The 24845-nt window shown below is 32.8% G+C and overlaps 2 protein-coding genes across 6 annotated transcripts in view; one reads left to right on the forward strand and one right to left on the reverse strand.

Annotated features, from left to right (window-relative positions):
- LOC143062792 (beta-galactosidase-1-like protein 2) lies at positions 1-24090 on the reverse strand. Of its 3 annotated transcripts, XM_076234584.1 has the most exons (19): positions 24047-24090; positions 20536-20744; positions 16077-16145; positions 15273-15368; positions 14539-14647; positions 14215-14328; positions 12607-12688; positions 12018-12176; positions 11112-11255; positions 9000-9092; positions 8294-8344; positions 7629-7684; positions 7046-7195; positions 6544-6621; positions 5374-5464; positions 3069-3156; positions 2623-2734; positions 716-832; positions 1-181 (listed from the first exon to the last, which is right to left on the reverse strand). In XM_076234584.1, exons 2-19 carry the CDS (start codon positions 20709-20711, stop codon positions 113-115), a joined length of 1854 nt encoding a protein of 617 aa, XP_076090699.1. In that variant the 5' UTR covers positions 20712-20744; positions 24047-24090; the 3' UTR covers positions 1-112. The 3 variants fall into 3 exon arrangements, with proteins under 3 accessions (XP_076090699.1, XP_076090709.1, XP_076090719.1); XM_076234594.1 differs by lacking the exon at positions 24047-24090; XM_076234604.1 differs by lacking the exons at positions 20536-20744; positions 24047-24090 and adding an exon at positions 20478-20492.
- LOC143062809 (HMG box-containing protein 1-like) overlaps positions 23541-24845 on the forward strand; it is a 16855-nt gene continuing 15550 nt past the window's right edge. Inside the window, exon 1 of one of the 3 annotated variants that reach the window (XM_076234612.1) lies at positions 23541-23695. In XM_076234612.1, the coding sequence (XP_076090727.1) occupies positions 23687-23695 (9 nt within the window). In that variant the 5' untranslated portion in view covers positions 23541-23686. Of the gene's footprint in view, positions 23696-23727; positions 23831-23933; positions 24340-24845 lie in introns of those variants that run through there. The other 2 variants (XM_076234622.1, XM_076234631.1) reach the window with 2 other exon arrangements.

Below are 24845 nucleotides of genomic sequence, written 5' to 3' on the forward strand. Positions count from 1 at the left end.
TAGATTTTTTTCTTCTATTTTTTTTTATTTTAAGATTTTATAATTAGCCAGCGAAATTATCAAATATACATAATATTTTTACAACATAAGGTAATCGAAAGAGCAAAGAGTTTCATTTGAGTATTGGTTCCTTTACAAACGCCACCTTCTTTCCAATTTGTTGATGCTCAAAAATCAAAATCTACAAGACAAAAAGAAATAGTTAAAAAAATGTTTTCCATTTGTTTAATTAAAAACTGTACAAAAATTGGCATGTCGTACTTGGTATAGATGAAGTATACACCTTATCGCTATTTGTCCGCCATTACTGGATATTACACAGGTTCCCGTAAAAATTTGACGTCACAAAACAAAATATCTGACGCCACAATGGAAAAGTGATTGTTGTATGCGTCAAAAGTTCAACCGGCCTGGTCAGCCGGGATTAGCGATAAGGTGTATTGTATTGGAATCTTATAAAAAATATTAGATCATAATACACCTTATGGCTATTTTAAAACGCTGGACCAGAGAATATGTTCCTCCTGAACTTTTGACCTCCTACAACAATCACGTTTACATTGTGGCGTCACATATTTTATATTATGACGTCAAAGTTACACGGGATCTTTTTTATGTACAGTAAAAGCGGACAAATAGCGATAAGATGTATCTAAACTTGTACTTTTAAAATGGTTAATAATATTCGGTGTAAACGTCCAGACTGATAACTTACCTGGTTATCACCAGTTTTTAGAATCGGAGCTGGTACATACAATGTCCTTTGTGGACCTTCACTCCAATATCTACCAAGATTGAATCCATTTATGAATACAATTCCTTTACCCCATTCCTAAATGACAGAAATGTATTTTAGTTTAAAACAATAATTTAAATCAAAGCCCTCTTCTTGATTACAAAACTTTAAGTTTGATCAGCTTTTTAAAACATTCTGTATTCATTTAACTTCCTGTCAATTCAGCATTTGTTCAGTAGTTTATCGATAACAGTTTGGCCTTATAAATGAAGGCAACATTAGTATACCGCTGTTCGAAACTCATAAATCGATAGAGAAAAAAAACAAATCCGGGTTACAAACTAAAACTGAGGGAAACGCATCTAATATAAGAGGAGAACAACGACACAACAGAAACACAACATTAAAATGTAACACACACAGAAACGAACTATAATATAACAATGGCCATTTTCTTGACTTGGTACAGGACATTTTAAGAAAACAAATGGTGGATTGAACCTGGCATGCCGAACCTCCAGCTTTTATGGCAATGTAAAATATAACATTAATATGACAACATTACATGACAGGACTACAATACAAATAAATGGAAGAACATATAGGACAGAGAAACACACGAATTATAGCGCGAACAAAAGGTACCAGGTTTAAAATTTAATACGCCAGACGTGCGTTTCGTCCACACAAGACTAACCAGAAACGCTCAGATGAAAAAAGTTCGACAGCCAAAACAAGTACAAAGTTGAAGAGCACTTATGACCAAAAGTTCCAAAACGTTGTGCCCAATACAGCTAGGGTTTTCTAACGGGGATAAGAACATCCTTATTATTTAGAATAGTTCATACTTTTGCAAACAGTAAATTTTATAAAATAACTATATAATAATTATACATGATAAAACTGAAATGGTGACTAACTACAGAATAAAAACGGATACATTACAAAAAACAACATAATCAAGCACATAAGAATACATAGCCCAGTTATAAACTTGATGAAAAGTAAAATCACAAAAATAACGAACTGCGACAAAGATTTAAAACGGAAATTCCCTAATTTAATGGCAAAGTCAAAAGCTCAAATATATCAAACGAATGCACAAAGTATTGAGTACTGTTATCACCATGGTTACAATATCTGACAAATTAAAACAATCTAAATAGGACTTGTTTGAAAGATGCAAATGGCTAGCAAAGGTGACTTTAGAGCTTCGATTTCAAGATAAATCTACACAAACAAAAAGGAAGGGAAAATGTGCTTTTCTTTGTCAACGATCCTTTTTAAATTTGGAATTTTCTTGAATAAAACAACGTCTATGGTTAAGTTTACAGCACCAGTTGCAACACTTAAACACCACGACGGCTACTGCATGTGCAGCAGGATCTGCCAACTCTTCCGGAGCACCTGGGATCACCCCCAGTTTTGGTGGGGTTCGTGTTGCTAAGTCTTTAGTTTTCTATGTTGTGTTTTCTGTACTATTATTTGTCTGTCTGTCTTTTTATTTTTAGCCATGGCGTTGTCAGTTTATTTTCAATCTTTGCTATCTTTCGTCCCTCTTTTTGAAGTAGAATTAAACTACAATGACCATTTCCATTCTTCTTATCAAATGCCAAAATTCATAGATTGCTAACATATCTATCAACATCATCAAAACCAACGAGTTCAATCGTGAATGATAGTTATCTTTAATCCAAATTATCTGATAAAGCTTTGATGTATATAAACTCATCATAGATACCAGGATTAAAATTGTGTACGTCACACGAGCATTTCGTCTACAAAAGATTCATTAGTGACGCTCGAATCAAAAAGTTAAAAAGGCAAAATAAAGTAAGACGTTGAATAGCCTAAAAGGCAATTTCTTGGTCAGGTTCAGTACTTACGCTAAGTAGAAGAAATGTGTCTTTAGGTGTATCCTTGAGAGTCAAAATGGTTTTACATAGAACTGGGATATCTTTTCCAAAAGAGCTTGTCCAATTGTTACCGTGCAAGACACTGTACATATATTAAATAAATTGGTTAAACAAAGAGTCAATCTCTACATCAAATACACTTTGTTATAAGTGAAAATGATATGCGTACAATATTGAATGATGAAATAACAATAAAAGTACAAACAGCTTTAAAGCAAACCTTCCTACTAAAAAAATATTACAAAATTAAGTGGATAAGGAATTATTGACATTTAATATATTATAAAAAGAAAATGCTTAATATTTCTTTCTATCATTATTTCTTTTTAAATGAAATTTCTTCGACAAATTAAGGTGATAATATCTGCATCAGATTGAATATGTTTAATAGATAACATGGTAAATAAATGTCCTACCTTTGAACAAAATCACCCTCAAATTCCATTGGCACGATAGTCCAGTTACTAATGAGGTTATCATCGAGAAACACATTACCAGTTATACCTTTAACAACAAGTTATGTAGTAATTTCATTAAAAGTAAGCTGGTTTACTTCATCAAAATGGAAGTTATACGAAAGTGTGTTATGTTAAAAAAAATATTAATCAAGACCTCAAATAAGATTCATGACAATAACTTACGAACTTTTTAAATTAAAAGAACAAAAAAGACAAAATTGTACGTTTGGCAAAGAACAATATAAATTTGAATGGAATGCAATACAATTGTACAAATACTGTATCACTAGACCACTTTCAATCAGTTCTTTAGGAGATATCATGAATGAATTCAAACAGAGAACTAGTTCATTATTATGAACTGTGCATTGAATTCTATAACCGGGTCACTGAAAGTAAGACTTACCCGATAAAAACATTTTGTCTTTAAAAATGAAAGCTTTACATGGCTTCTCGGGTGTCCCAAAGCCTCGCCATATAAAGATCAAGCATGTGTCAATGAAATACAAACATACTTCTGATCTGTTTTACATTTTAAAGTAATGAATAATATTTCACCAGTTAATCTCTCACAAAATTAATGGTCGGATTCAAATCGCAAAAAAGCTTTAGCCCGCAATGTCATTAATAAAACAATTACTGAATTCTTTCATGTATTCAATATGTCTACCAATTATTTGTGAAATTTCAAAATGTACTTCCAACTAAAAGCCGTAGTGGTATGTACCATTATCAAAATATAAACCAAGTATATACATATGCTGCTCTTCAACTAAGGCCGTGTTCACACCAAAAGCCATGAACAGTAAACATGTTTACTATTAGTTTAATGTAATGTACACTGGTTGCACATTAAATTTGTTCACATCTATACACCTTGTTTAATTACCTGCACATAAGATTTGTTCACACTTGTAAACTATATGTCATTTAAATGTTCATTATGTAGAACCGAATGCAAATTTTTCGGACAACTTTTCTAGCAGATAAATAGGGAACGACGGTTTGACTTCAAAAAGCGGGATGGATTTTTCCATGAAAAATATTCTGGTCCCTAATTTGATAAAAAGAATAATACTCTGGTCATTCAGAGTTTCCCCATACGTTATAGTGTTAAATATAGGAAAAAATATATTGTATTGCTAGCATCTAAAAAACTGAATAAAAACGTCCGCGCGAAAAATTCTAACTAAAAAAAACCCATGTCCCCTTTGAAGTTAAATGTTTGCTCCTTTATTGAAGCCATTTTGATGATTTGTAGAAGTTTAAAGATACTAAAGATATCTCGATTACGAATTAAAAAAGTATGCTGCATCAGCGTGCTTACAGGCGAAGAAAAAGGATTGGGATGTTAAGAATCATTACATTTATTTATTTTCTGTTGGTTTCAAATGGTATTTCTTCTCGAAGGAATATTTGGCAATGGGTTGTGGTATTTTTGTTTTATTTCTAAGTGTATTTTAACGGATCTGAGATACTAGACTAACAAAACATTTACTTCACACCTTTTTTAGTAATGCATTTATGAGTGAATGGTTGTTTCAGTAAAGATCAGTGGCAAATATTTCTATGTACATCCACTCGATTCGGGAAGACCTTTTCAAATGAATTATGTGTTCGGCAATGGTGATGCTTTGAGTCTTGATAAGGGGTTTATAAAGCTACGTAAAGGTTTTTTTTAATAACTTATGAATATATTAAGTTTAGACACATATTTCTGTAAAGAACTTTATAAATAATTGTTATAAATATCAATTTTATTCAAAAATCGTTTCTTCCTTAAATATTCATGGTTAAAACTAAAGTTCTAAATGCCTAGTTTTGTGTACACTTAACCTACACAAGGCCTACATCGACTATCGACTGCATGCAGACAAAACATGATTTAAACTACATGTACACATTGAGTTTTATCAATGGGAACGTAATTGTGTTCAGTTTACGTGTGAGTTACACTAACACAGCACCGAGTTAAGGTCAATGTGAACTCGGCCTAAATGAAGTAAACATTCACTGTGATAAATATTTCACAAGTTTAAAAGAACTCATCAGAATGTGAATGAAAATTAAAGATTTAAGATGATAAGCTACTGCAACATTTTTTTATGATAATCATAAAAATCAGGGCACATAGTATCAATTTCAAGAATAAAGTTAAAACTATCCACAAGAGTGTCAATTTGCGCAATGCATCATTAATATGGTAATATGTGTAAAGTTTTTCACCGTTGATAAATATCAACTCCAATGTATTTTGAATTACCTTTTCTTTGCTCGTTTAATAGACTTTCGCCAATTTCGATATAATTCACTCTCCCATGATTTTCAACCAAAATATCTAGAGTGTTGTTTTCCTTAAAAAAAATAGGTAGACAAAGTAGTGAAGGCTAATGATATACTGGTAACTTAAAATTTCACAACTTTTTTTTTTATTGAAGACCGCCTTCTAACTATAGTCAGGCGACAGTGTTGATTTTTATAAAGAAGTAACTCATGTCTGTAGTCTGTCCACATACACATTTTATCTTTAGTGACACTGGGTTGACGCTACTGCTGAAAGACGTTCTCTAGAATATCACCAATCCAGTAGTTAGCAGTCTTTACTTTTTTTGATTTTGGCCACTAGTTTTATTATTCGAACGTCACAGATCTGATATTTCAATTCTAAATTTAAAATTTAGTCAAGTTTCAGTGTTAAGAAACTTACGTAACGAATGGTTTACTAATTTGTTGATGATTAGATAAGAGTCGTTAACAAACCGTCATTGTGCATGTTGATGATTAGATAAGAGTCGTTAACAAACCGTCATTGTGCATGTTGTGTAATGCTTTGTTACCTGATATAACTTATCAACGTCCTTATACGAGAAATACGACAGATTTTACATGTGGAGCACGATTTGTCAATCCTCCTGGGGGATCTTAGATCAACCCCGGCTTTTGATAGAGTTCATGTTGCTCAATCTGTAGTTTTCTATGCTGGTTTTGTATACTGTTATTTATCTTTAGGTCGTTTTTTTCGCTTTTCTCGCAATGACATTGTCTGTCTGTTTTTAACTTTAGATCTTGAATTTTACTACGGTATCTATCACCTTTCTTTTTTCTGCAAAAACTTTCCCCCTAATAATAGTATTTTATAAATACATAACAAAGACATGTTATCAAATAGCCCGATTGTATGTATATTGGCTTTCGTTGCAGTTCTGCGTTTGTTGTTTTCCTCTGATGTGTTTCCCTCTGTTTTATTTTGTTACCCATGTTTTATTTTGTTACCCATGTTTTATTTTGTTACCCATGTTTGCTTTCGTTTAATTTATTTGTGACTATTGAAAAACTGTTTCTACTGTTTAATTTATTCATCAAGCCGTCAAAATTATCTTCTTATTTTAAATACAAAATATTAATGCTTTCATTAAAATAAGTAGTCATTTACCTTATCTGTGTTGACCTCTTGTTCAACGGAATCTTCTCGCCAGTCTAATACACCATTCTGTATGCCATCAATAAAAATCTGTAACATTATCAATTATGAAAGCTTGTTTTATACTAAAAATAAACCAACATTTCATAGTATAAAAGTAAAACGTTTGATTTTTTAATTTTTTTCAAATCAGTATTGTATTCATGTTTGTAAAATGAAAATAACAATCTTTGAACAGCAGTGAAAAGCAAAATCACAAAAATACTGAACTTAGAGGAAAATCAATTCGGAAAGTCCATAATCACATGGCAAAATCAAATAACAAAACGCATCAAAAACGAATGGACAAGAACTGTCATGTGAACTACTGTTGCCTTTATCTAAATGTTATGCGTCCGAAGCACGTTTCTGGGTTTCCTTCATCAAATTGCATGTTTAAAGAAAATGTTTCATATCTAAAAGGCAATTTAAAAAAATTTTGAGAAAGTATCAATGCCATATAAAATCAAAATACCTGTGCTCTATCCGTAGGCTGTTTCTCAAATCTGAGCGTTCTGCCTTTACCAATTGTAGTTCTGTATAGAATATAACCATAGTTTTGTCCAAAACCATTGTGAATCTGTAGATTTTCCATGTTTATTGGTTTAGAGGATTCTACCTTTTCCTGCAATAACGCTAACGTATTATCATTGCATCAATATTGTATCAGTCTATCAGAAAATGCGCTTTATACAACTTTTCTTTTTTAAGTGTGTATTCAATTAAGTCCTTATTCTAAACTGTGTTGAAATGAATTGCAATTGGTAAGGTCAAACTTACAAATTAACTGTTTACAAAACATTGAATTTTCAAATTCTATGGATTTTCTCGTTTTGGCAAAACTTTTTGGAGTTGTGGGTCCTCAATGTTCTTCAACTTCGAACTTTGATTTACAGAACCTGTCTTTAGGATCCCTTCTTATATTGTTCGTATTCTGAACTTTCGTTTGGAATTGGCATTTGGCGTTCATAAACAATAACCCGGTCAATTAACTAAATAAATGTACTTGTGATACTAAATGCTAGTTCAAGTATTTATACAATAAATTTTAAACTCACATTGCAATATGTTAGGATTGAATCCAGGGAAAGATACTCTTTTATTTCTATTGAATCTGAAATAAACAAAAAGAATACTTCAACGTACTTGCATTCTTGATAAAGACGACTCCCTTTACAGATTTAGCTCTTACAAAAGAAGCTTCGTAAGATGGGTGTCTAGTCTTGTGCTCCCACTTTGGTTTTAGTTAGACGACATATAATCTAGATATTAAATTATGCTTGTGAACGTAAAATTGGTTTCATCCCACCAATTGTACGGCCTGTACATAATCATTCCTGTCATCCATTCTATGTATTAATCGTATTTGATTGAAGTTAAAGGAAAGTATATACCTATAAATCGCAGTATCTGATTTTCAGTCTCAATATTATGCCGTTGGAATATATAATAAATTGAAACATACTTCGCAGAATAGATTACTTCTGAGTGGAGCAGAAACTGCTTACCCTTCCAAATTACCTGAGTTAAACACTGTTTTTATGGTTGATGTTGTTCGATCTACGAGTGTCTATGTAACGTTTTGTTCTTTTTCTTATTTACCATGGCGGTATCAGTTTTTATTGTCCCTTAATATTTTCTTTTTTAAAAACACTTCTAACCAAATACAAAATATTTAGTTGCAAGTGTTCTGCAAATATAAAACTTTGTATGAGTGACTTACCATAACTGGCTTTTGGTGTATTCGGTGGAATTGTTGGTAAACTATTGATGCCTAGAAGTCAGAAGATAAAAGCAAAAAGTTATTCTTGGAGGTCAACGGTTAACAAAGGTCTTGAATCTTACAATTAAAACGGAATTATTCCATTGTTATATGTTTAAAACTTATTTCATTGATGAAAGTAATATCAAGCACTACATTTATACATATATTAAAATCTCTTTCTTGACATCGAGATTAGAAATTTCGAGGAAGGCTAAACTATAAAGGGTGATACGGTTTTTTATCTTTACATTATTTCATTTCATTGGAAATGAAAGTAATTAAGAGCGATATTTACGGAGTTTATTGATGTGTTAATGTGAAGGAAATTGATCATTACTGACAGGTCGACAGCTAATCTAAGGATGACTAAACTAAAAATAAATTTAGAATGGGATGATAGACGTTTCAAAATAATCATTTTACTCTCTGAAATCCATACAAAGACGATAACTTTCGACAGTTTTTCTAAGTGTTCATTTTATACATTTGATTTTTACCTTTTTTGACTAGATTTTTTCGATACAATTAATGACAAGAACTATAAGAATTTTTAATTTACTGTTGTATTCTAAAGAGTACTGAAATATCACAGGATAACATTCGAACATAAGATTTATAAACTCTATACCATTTTCCGAAGAATAAAACTATAGCTTAAATTTACCTTGTGGTTTCAATATTTTTTCGAATATGATATCCCTTGCTTTTAGATATTTTGCTGTAACATCTCCTGCCTCACTTAATGGTGCATCATAATCTAAACATTATAAAATATATTTTGAGAAGGTTTACATTTCATATCTATTTAAAAGAGGGACGAAAGATACCAAAGGGACAGTCAAACTCATAAATCTAAAACAAACTGACAACGCCATGGCTAAAAATGAAAAAGACAAACAGAAAAACAATAGTACACATGACACAACATAGAAAACTAAAGAATAAACAACACGAACCCCACCAAAAACTAGGGGTGATCTCAGGTGCTCCGGAAGGGTAAGCAGATCCTGCTCCACATGCGGCACCCGTCGTGTTGCTTATGTGATTACAAATCCGGTAAATAGTCTAATTCGGTAGGTCAAATTCATGAAAGGGAAGGGGATTGTAGTTACGACGTGAGGAACATATCCGATATCATTTGTGAAATGGTTATTCCATAACGGTCAACCAACTCGTGATGGCGTCCGTAAAATTTACGAAGGGATGATTTCAACTTCACCATTTGGAACTCTTGATTTAATAGCTTCCTTGTGAGCAGTAACCCTCTATCAAGAAAATCATGATAGGAAATGCAAGCACGGGAATATCGTATCAATTGAGAGATATATACCCCGTATGCAGGTGCTGCTGGAATGTTGCTACTTAGAAATGGAAAGTTCACAATTGGAAAGCTGAAATCATCTCTTTTGTCGTAAAGTTTTGTCTTCAACCGACCCTCATTGTCAATTTCTAGATGTAAGTCAAGATATGAAGCTGACTTAACTGTATCTGTAGTATCCTTTATCTCCAATTCGATGGGATAGATGCGTTCCACATAGTCACCAAATTTTGAATTGTTTAGTGAAAGAACGTCATCTATATAGCGGAAAGTAGAGTTAAAGGATATTGCTAACTTCTTATCTTTCTTCCTAAGAAGTTCCTGCATGAAGTCAGCCTCATAATAATAAAGAAACAAGTCAGCAAGTAGAGGGGCACAGTTTGTTCCCATTGGTATGCCGACAGTCTGTTGAAAAACACGTCCTCCGAACGTAACAAATATGTTGTCAATCAAGAAATCAAGCATCTTGATAATATCGGTTTCAGAGAATTTTTTGTTTGAATCAGAGTGATTCTTTACAAAGTAGGATTTATCTCTCCCTAAGACAAGATACTTGTATCTACGTTGGCCATTCTTTTTTATGAAGCAAAGTAATACCAACTCTTTTAATTTGTCTTTAAGTTTGGAATGTGGAATACTTGTGTAAAGAGTAGAGAAGTCAAATGTTTTAATACTGTTACAAGATGAAAGAGAGTTAGATTGTATGTACTCTAAAAGATCTTTGGAATTTTTAAGTATCCACATCTGATTCACGCCACCTCTAGAATAGGCAGTTTCACAATAACTTTGAAGCCCGTCTTTGATTGCTGATAAAATGGATGTTAATAATTTAGAAAGAGGTTTTGTGGAGCACTTGGAAGACCCAGCAATATACCGCTGTTTGTAAGGACACTTATGTAGTTTAGGTATCCAATACAGTGATGGAAGATCCAGTTCTTCATCTTTGGTTGAAATACCAAAGGAACAAAGAACAGACCTATGATTATCCAGGATTTCCTCTTTGGTAAGTGTCGTGAGGGTATATGTTGAGATTATTCATGAAAATAGGATTGTAATTCTAAAATCTATGAACCTTTTACTAAATACATATATGATATGCTTTATTGGGTATAATATAAAGTTCCCTGTCCGAAATTAGGGGTCTGAAATTCATTAGTTGTTGTTTATTGTTGCATAATTAATTGTTTTTCGTTTGTTTTGTTATTTCGTCATAAATCTCGCTTTCTCGTTTGATTTTTTTTACAATGTGTTATTCTATGGCCGTTTATAGCTTGTTCTGTGGTCTTAATTTTGCTCATTGTTGCATCATTTGGTATCTTGTGGATAGTTGTCTCATTTGCAAATAAAAACTCTATATTTAAAAAAGAATCTTCAAAAGGACACCATCTTTTTTAAATGTATTACTTCTCTTTAGTTGTGTAAAATATAGTTAAAAAATTCAAAGGCAAACAGTTTTACCATAGCTGCTGACATCAGGTTTATATGTTGATTCTGGAAATCTATTAGCACCAGACATGAAACCAAAATTTGTACCTCCATGGAACATGTACATGTTAACAGACGATCCAGCATCAAGAATGTCTGTGAGTGTTTGCGCAAAGTCTAAAATAATAATGAGAAAGCATTACCGAGAATCATTCTATATCTTATATATAACCATGTCTTTTTGTGATATGTGTAGTATATCAGTAGTAGCTTATGAGTCTTTCTTCGTTAAAGTAGTTTCTCCTATTTGCTCACACAAAGTCTACACTATATGAGTTCGTTTTGTTTGGTTCTGTTGGTCAGTTAAAAATTTTGACAGCAAAAGTTGACAACAAATGTTTAAAAAATATAACAATTTCCTTTTCTTCATGAAATCAAACTTTTATTTTCCAAATTCAATTGAAGTGCAATCATGTTCCATCCCTTAACATTTATAGATGTTCAATAGCCATAAATCGACTAACTGAAACAAATCTTGGTCACAAATCAAAATTTATTGTATTGCCTCAGGGGCGTGTTTCGGTGTCACACCCTTATACACGTAACGGTGTCATAAATTGTCTTGAGCATGATCAAGTAAAGAAATATAAATAAAACAAGTCAAACTTGCGCATTTTGTCCCTTAAATTTTGAAAGGGTTTATATCAATATTTACTAATACTGGGGGTTTTTTATATATATTTCGCACCTTACTTAAACTTGATATACACTAACCAGGAAAAAACTTTTCTAGATATTAAATGTTTAGTTCCTTTGTTCCTACTTATCATTCTAAAATGTGTGTAGAGTATATAGGAAATGGATTATAACATCTGGCATCACAGACAAACATAAAACAGCGCATATCCAACAAATAGATATTTATTCATAAAAAAATACCATCAAGAGGCAGTCCTTTATGTGTTGATGTCCAGTGGTCAAACCAGCCAGACCAGAATTCCGTTACCATTAGAGGAAAGCTTGGACTCCACTTTCGTATCAGGTCAAAGGTTTCTGCCCCAACTTTCATACTGGGAAAATTAGCTGTTGGAAGAGCTCCTGAAAAATTTGATGCAACAAAAGCAAAAAAATTAATAATATATCTTTCAAAAAATGTAAATACATGTCTACTTTTCAAAATCTTGGTGTGTGTTTTTGAAAATCGGAAACTACATAAAAACTATGATTACATTAATTTGTAGATTACAAAAAAGTAACAAATACTAAAAAGATACATTACTGATTACAAATCTCAAGCGAATTAATGGGATTGCCTTCATTATTGAATATTTCATATTATAGGTGTTATAGTATAAGTTTACGTAGCGGATGCCAATTGACCATATACATTACTGTGTTTCTTTAGATAATCCATACCTCCGCTTTTCGTCCAATGTTAATCTTGGTTTGTTATGCCATTATTATTCATTTTCTGAATAGGCGTCGAAAGTATGACCAAAAATATAAAGCTAACCAATATGTCACTTACGATCGTAGAAAGGACAGTTTGTAATCCCGTTAGGATTTTCAGAAGTCAACAATAATTCTTTAGCACCATATTTTACCAAAGTCTGAAATAATCATAATTATTCAGTTTGACTACTAACATTGACACCTTAGAAAAAAATAATTGCTTTTAAAATGTCACAGTATTTATTACATTAGTGAGAAATAAGATCATATTCTGAAATAAAAATTTGATAACCGATTTTAGAATACGAATAAATTATGCCTAAAAGATGATCCAAAACTGGCCATATTATCTGCATGGTGAAAGATGTTCAGTAATGCATTCAAATATATGATTAAAGAGGCTCGAACTTGTTGGTGGATTTTGTTTTTAATTTGTGCGACAAATACGTAGAGAAAGCCTCATTCAATACAGTTTTATATGCAAAAATCACTATTTGCATTCTTTAACTAAAGAACTTGGAATTCCCAGTAAATCCGAGAATCCACCAGACTCTACATTATTTAAACACGTGGAGATTTAAGAGAATAGCAAATCCGTCTTTTTCTTCTTTGGTATTAACATAAAAAGGACGATGAAACCTCTCATTATTATACTGGATACCTAAACTTAACAAAGTCTTCAAGCACAATCTTCAAAACATATAGGGTTTGATTTTTTCGCTTTACACTTATATTCTATACTCTCAATTGAAAGGTAAACTACATTGCCTCTTTCAGATTTACTTTTAGATATATTGATGATGACCTGTCACCCAAAAACTCACATCTCAATGAGTGATTACATTGCATGTACCCCAGTGAACTTTAGTTTACAGATACTGCTTCACACATTGATATTTTCCTCGATTTTTGACACGGAGGACTACTTCAAACTAGAATAAAAAGACAAACGTGATGATTTCACCTTTCCAATTGTGAACTTTCCATATCTCTGCAGTAGCATCCCTCAGCTCTGTCATATGGTGTTTAAAAACATCATCTAAAACGTTACGCTCGTACATGTTCACATTAAACGGACGTTGTTAACAGGTGTGTGTTGATTACACAAAACTGCTCTTACTGAATTTTGAGGCAGATCGATGGGAATCGATATCCTGAAGTAGTTGACATATACAATATGTCAGTGTCTTAACTCACTAGCGATATTTGTTGCTATCTTAAATCTTAAGATATCAGTAAAGTCGTCTGATCTGTAGTTTTACCGATTGTAACATTTTGAATCGATATGGATCCGCAAGGCAGGTGCAGCATGCAGAACAGGATACTCTTACCCTGTCGACGCATCAGCTCTCGCTCATTTTAAAGTTAATGTGATTAGTTTTTTTTTGTTACCTTAAATTGTCTCAAATAACGAGTGTAACAGGTCAGCAATATGACAGTTGTTTCTCATTCGTCTGACGTTTTTAAGCTTTTGGTTTGCAATTTGATTAGGAACTTTCCTTTCTTGAATTTCCCTTGGAGTTTGGTATTTTTGTTATTTTACTTTTTCCCGATGAAGCTATATCCAGAAAAGAGTTTCGACTGAAACACATTTAAAAAGCGTTTCTTTCATTTTTACTATTGTAACAACTCCCAATTGCATTATTTCATATATGTAAACATTTTTTTAACTTTTAAGTCTTGCCTCGTGAATAAACTTTAGATGTTCATACTCTTTACTGTAGGAACCAAATTCGTTCTCCACTTGAAATGCTATGATTGGTCCGCCACTTGATTTTTCGGGCAGTTTTAGACAATTCTGAATATAAACACAACATATTTCATTAGGCATCTAAAATAAAGTCATTACAATTAGTAGATTTAGGAAGAAAGGTATATCATTGCAATGATTTTATCACTGAAGTATAAAGTATTTTGATTGGAAAAAATGGCTTCTCCTATTCTAAATAATTAACCATAATTTCACAACAAAGAAATAAGAAAGTTAAATTTTAGGAAATAAACAAACCTGCAAGTCGGACACTAGTGGAATGAGCTGACTGAAAAATCTGTCAACAGCATCTTGATATGGCTTATAATTACTTCGTACTTTCATTTCAGGGTCACGCAAAAGCCATCTAAAAAAAGACGTAAAGGATAAAAAAAAATGATATTCTATGAAATTTTTAGTTTACCTGTAAATCGTTCTCTTAATATGCATCGGCAAAGACATCATAATTTGACGGACATGATTTATCAACTTCTCAGTAGTGAATTTCCCTTTTCTGAGTGTGACTTTACCTATGCATCAAGCTTATGGTGTTTACATATAACATATGATTCGTCAAAAATCATTTCAAGTGTGCATCGAATTCGTTGACAGAGCTTTTTTCTATCTCAGATATTACAAAATTTAAGTTACAATCTTTTCAGAATGGTATCCGCACTAATGTAGTTTTTATGGTTGTTGTATCAGATTAAGTGCCTATGGGATGCCTGGAAACATATTATCCAATAAGTCTAGAGTTCTCGCATTTCCGTAAGACTTGACTCATAACCGGACACTTCAAAATAATGGATTTATCTACAGGACAATAAGACGGGTGAAAATTAGAATATACTTATTTATAACAAATGATAAAACCAGTTTCATTAATTTACAAAGATGGTTCTGTACTTAATGGAAAACGCAAGCTTGCTAAGTTTGGCGCTAAAAAAATATATACTGTCTCAACATGTAAAATGTAAATGATTTGTACTTACGCAGGCATTCCTCCAAAATCCCATTCTGCACAGATATAAGGTCCCGGTCGGAATATTACATACAAACCTACTTCTTCTGCCAGTCTGATAAACTTTCTGTAAAATTATAACTCTGATATGTACCAGTATTTTGCTTCATAAATTCGTGGAAAATTAAGTTTTTGTGGGGTTCGTGTTTCTCAGTCTTTATTTTTTTATGTTTTGTTTCATGTACTATTATATTATCTATTTATGTATGTATCTGTCCTGAGTGTTATTGGGTTTTTTTTTTGTTCTGTACTCCTGTCACGTGGTGTTACCAATTAAGCATGTTTAACATTGCCATGTCAGCGTGAGGTTTGACTAGCCAGGTTCAATCCACTTTTTTTCTCAAAATGACCGGTACCAAGTCAGGAATATGGCAGTTGTTATCAAATAGTTCGTTTCTGTTTATCCGTTGTATTTCTCTTATAGTTGATGTGTTTCTATCGGTTTTAGTTTGTAGCCAGGATTTGATTTCGCTTAATCAGTCTATGACTATTGAACAGCGGTATACTACTGTTGCCTTTGTTTGTCCATGGGATTATCAGTTTATTTTTATGAGTTTGAATGTTCCTTGGTATCTTTCACCTCTATTTCTAAAATTAGTTTTGTTTGCAAGATGCAGTCAGGAATATGGCAGTTGTTATCAAATAGTTCGTTTCTGTTTTCCATTGTTTTCCTCTTATAGTTGATGTGTTTCCTTCGGTTTTAGTTTGTAGCCAGGATTTGATTTCGCTCAATCAGTTTATGACTATTGAACAGCGGTATTCATATCTAACTTACCGTACATCCAAGATACCAGAAAAATCAAATTCATTGGGATACTTTTCGTGTAGGTTCCAACACACATATCTACAAAAATAAAAGGAGATTAAAAAAGTGTTCATCATTCAAACCATTCCATTGTCAAAAACTATCATATACCTTTTTTATAATTTGATAAGTTATTTTCCTACTTAAATGGTAGTATTCAGTTTTTTTCACATTTAAAACAATAAGTTATACTTCGTGTTCTTCTTCTTCTTCTTTAGGTTTTCAGTAGTCCTTCAATGGTCTGAAGATTATTTACCGTGAGCGCGCAGCGTGGCCTATATATATATATTTACAAAAACAAAAAAGCAAAAATATTTGGAAATAAATTTGAGGTGCGTAATTTAATTTATAAAATTGTGATTAAAACTATGTACATAGGCTAATAATGGGTTAGATGAATTTGTGGAGAACAGTTGGTGTGAGCTGTTCTCTGAAAGTGTCGACTGTGGCGACAGCGACTGTTTGCATTGGCAATAAGTTCCACTGAGTTATGGTATATGGAAAAAATGAATAATTATATGTATCTTTTTTGGTTGAAATGTGTCTAAAAGTATAATTGTGGTTTTTGCGGGTTCTACTGTCTGATGGTATGAGAATAGCAGATGGTATAGCTACGATTTGATGTACTATTTTGTAGAACATTATTAATCTTGTGCGTGTTCTTCTTTCCTGTAGAGTTGGCTAGTTTAGGGTGTTTATCATATCTGTTGGGCTACTGATGTTATGGTATCTGTTACAGACATATCTGGCAGCTCGTTTTTGGACCATCTCGTTTTTGGACCATCTCGATTTTGGAGGTTTGTTCAATTGTGTGAGGGTCCCATACTGAACACGAATATTCCAGTTTAGGACGGACTAGTGCCAGATATGCCTGAGTTTTGATGTTCTGACATGATGTTTTTAAGTTTCTTTTTAAGAAGCCCAGAGATTAGCTATGATGTTGTCTGTATGTTTTGACCATTTTAGGTTTGCTTGAAGTGTAATGCCCAGATATTTAGCCGAAGAGACAAGTTCCAGTTTGTGATTGTGGAGGATATAGTCATGTTTAAATGGGTTTTTCTCCTGTGAGACTGTTAGGACTGTGCATTTGTCTGGATGGAAAGCCATCAACCAGTCTTGCTCCCACCTATCAGCTGCATCTAAATCTAACTGTAGTGCATCACAGTCACTTTGAGATTTGATGGTTTTGTAGATGATACTGTCATCGGCAAACAGTCTGAGCTTACTGGATGATAGGTATTCTGGTAGGTCAATAATGTGTACCAAGAATAATACTGGGCCCAGAACTGTGCCTTGAGGGACACCTGAGGTGACTGGGGCTAGGTCAGATGACTCTCCATCCAGGACAACTGTTTGTGTTCTGTCATTTAAGAAGGCAGAGACTCAGTTTAAAGTTTCATTTTGGATATCGTAATAGTGTAATTTATAGAGTAATCTTTTATGAGGGACTTTGTCAAAGGCTTTGGCAAAGTCCATTATAATTAAGTCTATTTGGGTGTTGTTGTTATTATTTGCTGCAAGTTCTTGGATGAATGAAATGAGTTGAGTTTCGCAAGATCTAGACTGACGGAAGCCATGCTGGAGGTCATACAGTATATTGTTCTTTTCAATATGGTTGATGTGTTTAGTGATGATATGCTCCATAAGTTTACAGGAAATACATGTCAATGACATAGGACGGTAATTTTCTGGTTTATATTTTTCCCCTTTTTTAAATACTGGTGCTACATTGGCGTGTTTCCAGTCTGATGGTGTAATGCCAGTTTCAAGTGATGTTTTGAAGATAAGTGTAAGAATTGGAGCTGTTTGGTCTTTGAGTTCTTTAAAAGTATTCTGCCGCTGATGTTGTCTGGGCCGGTTGCCTTATGTGGGTTTATATTGTGTAGGAGTTTCTTGACACCAGGTAAAGATATTTTGATTGGTGTTATCACAGGATGTGAGCTAAGACCTTTGTCTTGAATGGTGTTATTTGATTCAGTTGTAAACACTGATTGGAATTGTGTTTTGAGGATGTCTGCCTTTTGCTTTGTATCAGCTATTAACTGTCCTCCTTTTTTCAGTGGTGCGACACCGGTGTTATCTGTGCGCAGTGGTTTAACGAAGGAAAATGGCTTTTTAGGTTTAGATTGATTGTTGCACTGTTGGTCCGGTTCATTTATGGGTAGGTCTAATATCATTTTTTTCAAAATAACCCCAGTATGCAGTTCTTTGTTCTTTTTGTACTTGTTTTTTCAGATGTCGGTACTTTTCAGCATACTTGATGTCTTGTTTCATTTTATTATATAGCTTGTTTTTTTCTATTTATCATTTTCCTTATATTGTTGTGAATCCAAGGTAGTCCGTTTTTGTATGTTAGGAACTTATGAGGGATGTTGTTTTGTTTTCCACTGATTTTGTAAGATTTGTTTTAAATGTGTTTCACATGTCATTTACATTTGTTTTGTCCTCTAGGTTTAGTAGATCTTTGTATGTTTTTTCTATATCTGATTTGATGTTACTCCAGTTAGCTTTGTTGTATTTCAATATTTTTCTAGGTTTTTCTCTCACCCTGCGCAACCAGATGTCAGATTCTACATAGACAATATCGTGGTCACTAAGGGACGACATCAAAAGTTCAATGAAGGATAAAAAACTTAATTCAAATAGTTTTTTCACTGACCCCCCTACCCCCCTATTAACTTAATTTGGGAAAAATTGATTGACCCATATGGATATATGTAAAAATCAATGTCGGATAACCAAATCTTGCAGCAGTTCAACCCCCCACCCCCAAACTATTTGAATTAAGTTTTTTATCTTACATTGATCTTTTGATGTCGTCCCTAAGGCCTATTGGTGGTAGTGTACTAACCTTGTTAATGTTGGATGGATTATTGACTAGTACTAAATCTAAAATTCTTTCTTTCCTTGTTGGTATGTTCACTATTTGATGTAAATTGTGATCGTATAATAGTTCTAAGAGTGACTTACGCTGTTCTTGATCTGGTTTCCCAGGTGTTACTTCAGGGACCGACCAGTCAATGTGGCCTAGATTGAAATCACCACCTACTAATATGTTACTTGTTGATGTTTGATTTATTCTGCTTAATGATAAATCTAGTTGTTTAATGGAGTTTCCATCATCTGATGGTGGTCTGTAGTAACTTCCAACCAGAAGGTTTTTTGCACCCGATATGTTTATTTGTGCCCAAATGATTTCACAGTCAGTTTTAAGTTCTTGGATTTCTGTACTGATAAATTCTTTGGTGACTGCAAGTAATACCCCCCATAGCTTTGGTTGTTTTTACTTGGTGGTCGATCAGTTCCATAGATGTTGTAAAGATCTGTTGGGTAGTATTCAAATGAGGATGAATTTTTGTCAAGCCAAGTTTCAGTACCAAGGATGATATCTGGTTTTGCAGAGTCTATCAATTGTAAAAGTTCTGGGTTTTTTTATTTCGAATGGACTGGAAATTAATGTTAAGAACTCTAATAGGTTGTCTGTTTTTATTTGTTATCCGTTGTTTCTTTTTATTTTTACTTTGTTTAGGTATTGGTGAGGATGTGGATTTTGGAGCACCTGGGCTCCCCAATACCGAGTTATCATTTAGTGTATCATATAAATTTGATGGTTCAATAGTCGAGTGGTTAAACAGACTAGTTGAGAAGTTGGGCATACCACATTGTTTGCATTCCCAGCTGATGCTACTGGCATCCATACAGCCATAGTGTAGAGGTGACATTCCCTGACAATCAATGTGATACCAAACATCACAACTGTCACAACAGAGTGCTTTATGTTTCCATGTAACAGCCTTTTGACATGTTCCAAATGGCCACCTAGGACCTGGGTTTGTTTCTGTGTCAAAGGCATTTGCAATTAGCAAGATGAATAAGTATGACTGCCTTGTTGTGGAGCTTTTGATTTCAATGCTTGTAATATTTGGACTGAATTTTGCCTACCCCAGTTACTTCTCTGGAGTGCAAATACACTTATGATGGGATAATGATTAGATGGGATTTGTAATAGTACATTATAAGCAAATGGTCTTGTATGTGGTGTTATGTTGCATATTGTCTTAGCACCAAGAATATTAAATAGTGAGAATAAGACAGGTAGTACAATAATGCAGTATTTCAGTACCATGGTTAAATTGATCGTGTATGGCACACTGTTTTTACAAATGTAATTTATGTTTTACTACGGTTAAATACCGTAAATTACTTGATTCTACTTCAATCTAAGATGTCACTCGGCAAAGTAAAGATATTATCGTTGTATAATGCATGCTGAAATTCCAAATTTTTAACTGAAATGATTTTTCCGTTAACACTTTTAACACAGTCAATGATAGTTTATATAATGGTTATGTGGACCTATATGTTACTTACGTTTCTACTGTATTTAGTCCGTAACTTACGTGTCTACTGTATTTAGTCCGTAACTTACGTTTCTACTGTATTTAGTCCGCATGCTTTGATTTTCATCAATCGGTCTTTCCAATATTCTGGAACCACTCGAAAATAATGCATTGCTCCACTAAGAATCGTGAATGGTTTGCCATCTAGATAGAATTGTCTATCTCGGAATGTTAATGATCCCGTGCTGCAGTAGACTTCCGACATTTTAACATGTACACAGTTGTAATGTCGATATACCTGCGATAACAAGTATTATTAAATGGAGCAACATAAGTATGCATCAGGTATGACCCCTATAGTAAATATCTCAGAGGTCCACTCTTTATCAGTAATGTTAAAATACATGTAGCTTCTTTACTAGCAGAAGACAGATATTTTTTTTTTTTAATTTTTGGTATTAACTTTTGCATATTTCTACAAATACACATAACTCTTATGGCAGACATGCAAACACAAGCCAAGGGTATTGATTCAGTATAAAGAAGACAAAACCCAAAATCATACAAGACTTTCAACCTGAGGAAAAACTGGTATAGGAAATGAAAACTACGGAAATAATGCAAAGATCTACATGCAGATATATATATATAATATGTATTAAAAGATGACAGCCCCTTTGAACTGTATCTCTATAAAATCATAGTCCATTACTAGACTTCTAGAAATGAACTCAAAGTTCTGATATTATAAATATATAAAGTATTCCCGGCCTGAAGGACTGTGATATGAATGGTATGTACTTTAAAAGATGTTCAAGATTGTTAAACTGACAAGGTCAAGTTCAAGTTCAGATTCTTTATTGTAAACATAAATTATAGTTTTACCAGAGGAATTCAGTACATATATACACATGGATATGGCAACTAAATATACAAACGTGTATCATGCTTAAATTAATTATAAGCTGGTGTTTTATCTAAATAATATAATTAACTAATAACAATTTTTTTTTTCTAAATTCATTAAAAAAATATAGCTATAAAATTCTTTTAAGACCTATACTTTACATAATGAGAATAGTCCATAGTTTATATACAGATGGATAACGTGTGTAATGTGTTGGAATGTATTGACCCTAACCATGCTCGGAATCAGGGGCGGATCCAGCCATTTTAAAAAGGGGGGTTCCAACTATATGTCCCCATTCAAATGCATTGATCGGCCAAAAAAGGGGGGTTCCAACCCCCGGACCCCCCCCCCCCTGGATCCGCCAATGCTCGGAATCTACAAATACAAATACAAATACAAGATTTTATTGGCACAAACACAATTACAATAATTGGCAATGGCCCATACAACTGGTATACAAATAGTAATAATGCATAGAATATCAATAGGCATATTTAGAACAATATCATCGAACGATATCAATATCATCAACAGTAAATGATTAAAAAAAAATATATCAATTACATAGTTGGTCAAACATATTAAGTATTGAAAATAATGACAATATTAATATGTAATATTATGAACAATGATTATTAGCAATTTTATAGAGTTTGTTCTGCTTTACGCAGGTTCAAACTGTCTGAGATGAAAGAGGAAGTTAATTTTAGGATTGTGTATGAATTATTATTTAATAAAAAGATTATATTATTTTCATGTTTTTGAAATTTTGTAGGATCAACGATTATATTTGAAACTTTATGGTAAAATATGTCCCTCTTAGTTGAGTATTTTTCACAATGTAAAAGAAAATGTTTTTCATTTTCAATTTGACCAGAATTACATACAGAGCAGTATCTCTCATTTCTGGGAATATTTAGATGTCTCCCTCTTTCAATCATCAGTGTATGAGCGCTTATACATATCTCTTAGAACTCAGGGTCAAAAACGGTAAAAGTGACGCTCTCCAAAGTCCTACTTGATCTGAGTTTTGTTGTAATAATCATTGTAAACATTTGGTTGATGCAAACTTAAGGTCAGAGAACAGGAAATAAAAATTCAGGCAATTGTTTTCCATTTGTAAAGGGGCTTAACTCTAGAATGGTACAAGTGACGTCTCCCAAATTCAAACTTGATCTGTGTTTGTGGTAATAAGCATTGTGCATAAGTTTTATATCATTCGGTTGAGTCAAACTAATTAATGTAAGAGAACAGAAACCAATTTCGGACATACGTACAGACGAACGAGGGTAAACTCATTTTTGAACAAAAAAATTGGTTAAGAGATTTTCTCGCTCGGAAAGATATAGTATTTTTTATAAGGTAGAGTTGATGTTGATGAATGTCAAGTGATATGACCCAGGCCTATTCATTACTTAAGGGTGTACTAAGGTCAAACTAAAAAAATCTAGAATTTAAAATTGATACTGTGCTGGAACTATTATTCTAATAGTGTCAGTACTGTGTCAGAAAAGTTAAAAATAAAATGAAGCTCAAGATATTGATGTATATAGGTTGTCATTTTAATGTTATATTTAACATTGCCATAAAAGCGGGAGGTTTGGTTAGCCATAAAACCAAGTTCAACTCCACCATTTTTTCTTAAAATGTCCTGTACCGAGTCAGGAATATTAATTGCCATTGTTATATTATAGTTCGTTTCTGTGTGTTGCATTTTAGTGTTTCTGTTTTGTCGTTGTTCTATTATATATATATATTTGATGTGTTCCCCTCACTTTTAGTTTGTAACCCCGATTTGTTTTTTCACAATCGATTTATGAATTTCGATCAGCGGTTTAATACTGTTGCCTGTATGTATCACAGTGGCAATGTACATAACACTCGGTGGCATTATAGAAGTCACTTTTTACCGATATATTACTGTGTATTCATAATTGGATTAAACATTCATTGTGTATTGTAACATTGTGTGGTGGAGGATTTCATATTCAACTCCTTTGGAAGTGTGCCTACATTGGCAGAATTTATATTGATACAGATACAGATACAGTGGCTCCTTTCGAGATATTTTATATAAAAAAAAATATAAACGGCGGGAAAAAGGCTGACTCGCACTCATATTTAAAATCCACTGATGTTTGACACTCTCCCATGTCTCCCATGGGGCCTCGCTTTATGTTTTAACTTGATTTTTTTTTTCTTTTTTAAAACTTGAGAAAAAAATGAATATTCAAATAATGCTGTCCAATCAGGTACTCTATAACGTTATGGGTGATATTTTTTGACCAATAAAATGTTGTCATACACCGTCACGCACCTGTCGAAGGAAGATGGCGTTGGTAAGTAAACTTTTAAATTCTTACTACGTTAGTTTATGCAGGGAAAACGTTAGTTTTAATTTTCTGAAGGAACAGAAAAGTTGTGAGAAAATCATAATTTGTGAAAGTTACTGCATAACTGATGTTGTCATGCAGGTAAACATGATTTTACAAACTTTGACCGGCGTAGTATTTCAAACTAGGTCAAAGTTACTTAAAAAGTAAACACCTTTCATGTTTGTAAACATTGTACACAAATACGAGTACCGTTATATTGAATCATTGTGTTTTGTGAAATTTAAATGAATTAACAATAACGGGTGCATTTGAAATACATCTTTGAGTTTTGTGTAATGAAATAAATCACCTTACATGTAATCCCCCGAGACGTCCACGAATCTGCCACGCAGGGGGAGCCTGGGGGTTTATTTACTGCCCAATAAGATTAACAGACAGTGCATTTGTTATTTTCAAACATAAGTGTACCTCAACCTTTTATGAATATTGTAAATGAATTTGTGTGGAAAACAATAATAAAAACTTTAACTTGAATTTGAAAGAGAGCAATTGACCCAAAATTCAAACCACAAACAGCACTGGCAGTTATATGTCTTATATTTGAGTGAAATTTAAATAGAACCTTTTTCTTCTATGTTGTATTAAAAGTGAGTTTAATTGTTTGAAAATAAGTTATTTAATCTAATACATTACACAGCAATCAATTGTGATATTTAGATGTTTATTTTTGTCCAAAAAAGAAGTGATTTTATAGTAGTTATTTTTTAACTTTAAAAGATGTGGAATAAAATAATTGCATGCTCCTGTCTATTTTCAATTTTTGGATAAACTATTCCTGAGACTACTATAACACATGTGTTAAAGTAGTCTCAGACTATTCTCATCACTGGAAAATGTTGTAGTCTTTAGAGTGGACATACATGATTGATATTAACAAAAAAATAATATAAAGGTAAAATAGATTAAAATAACTATTGAAAAATCTGGTTAAATACATGTAGTTCTAGTCACAGGTTACTGAAGTAATAAAAAAGGTAATTGTAATTACTTGTAATTTACTACATATATTAAAATTGACTTTTGGAAAGTATAGATCTATGAATTACATGCAGTCATATTTTAGATTCTGATTGGATCATTTCGTGTTTCTATG

Source organism: Mytilus galloprovincialis, chromosome 1 (assembly GCF_965363235.1).
Source record: "Mytilus galloprovincialis chromosome 1, xbMytGall1.hap1.1, whole genome shotgun sequence".
NCBI lineage: Eukaryota > Metazoa > Mollusca > Bivalvia > Mytilida > Mytilidae > Mytilus > Mytilus galloprovincialis.

Bases quoted from the DNA above. Each gene is read 5' to 3' on its own strand.
- LOC143062792 (XM_076234584.1), bottom strand. From the start codon at position 20,711: ATGTCGGAAGTCTACTGCAGCACGGGATCATTAACATTCCGAGATAGA. The intron at 7,196-7,628 runs GTGAGTTTAAAA...GCGTTATTGCAG, and splicing joins CAATCCTAACATATTGCAAT to GAAAAGGTAGAATCCTCTAA. The intron at 833-2,622 runs GTAAGTACTGAA...TCTGTCATTTAG, and splicing joins ACACATTTCTTCTACTTAGC to GAATGGGGTAAAGGAATTGT.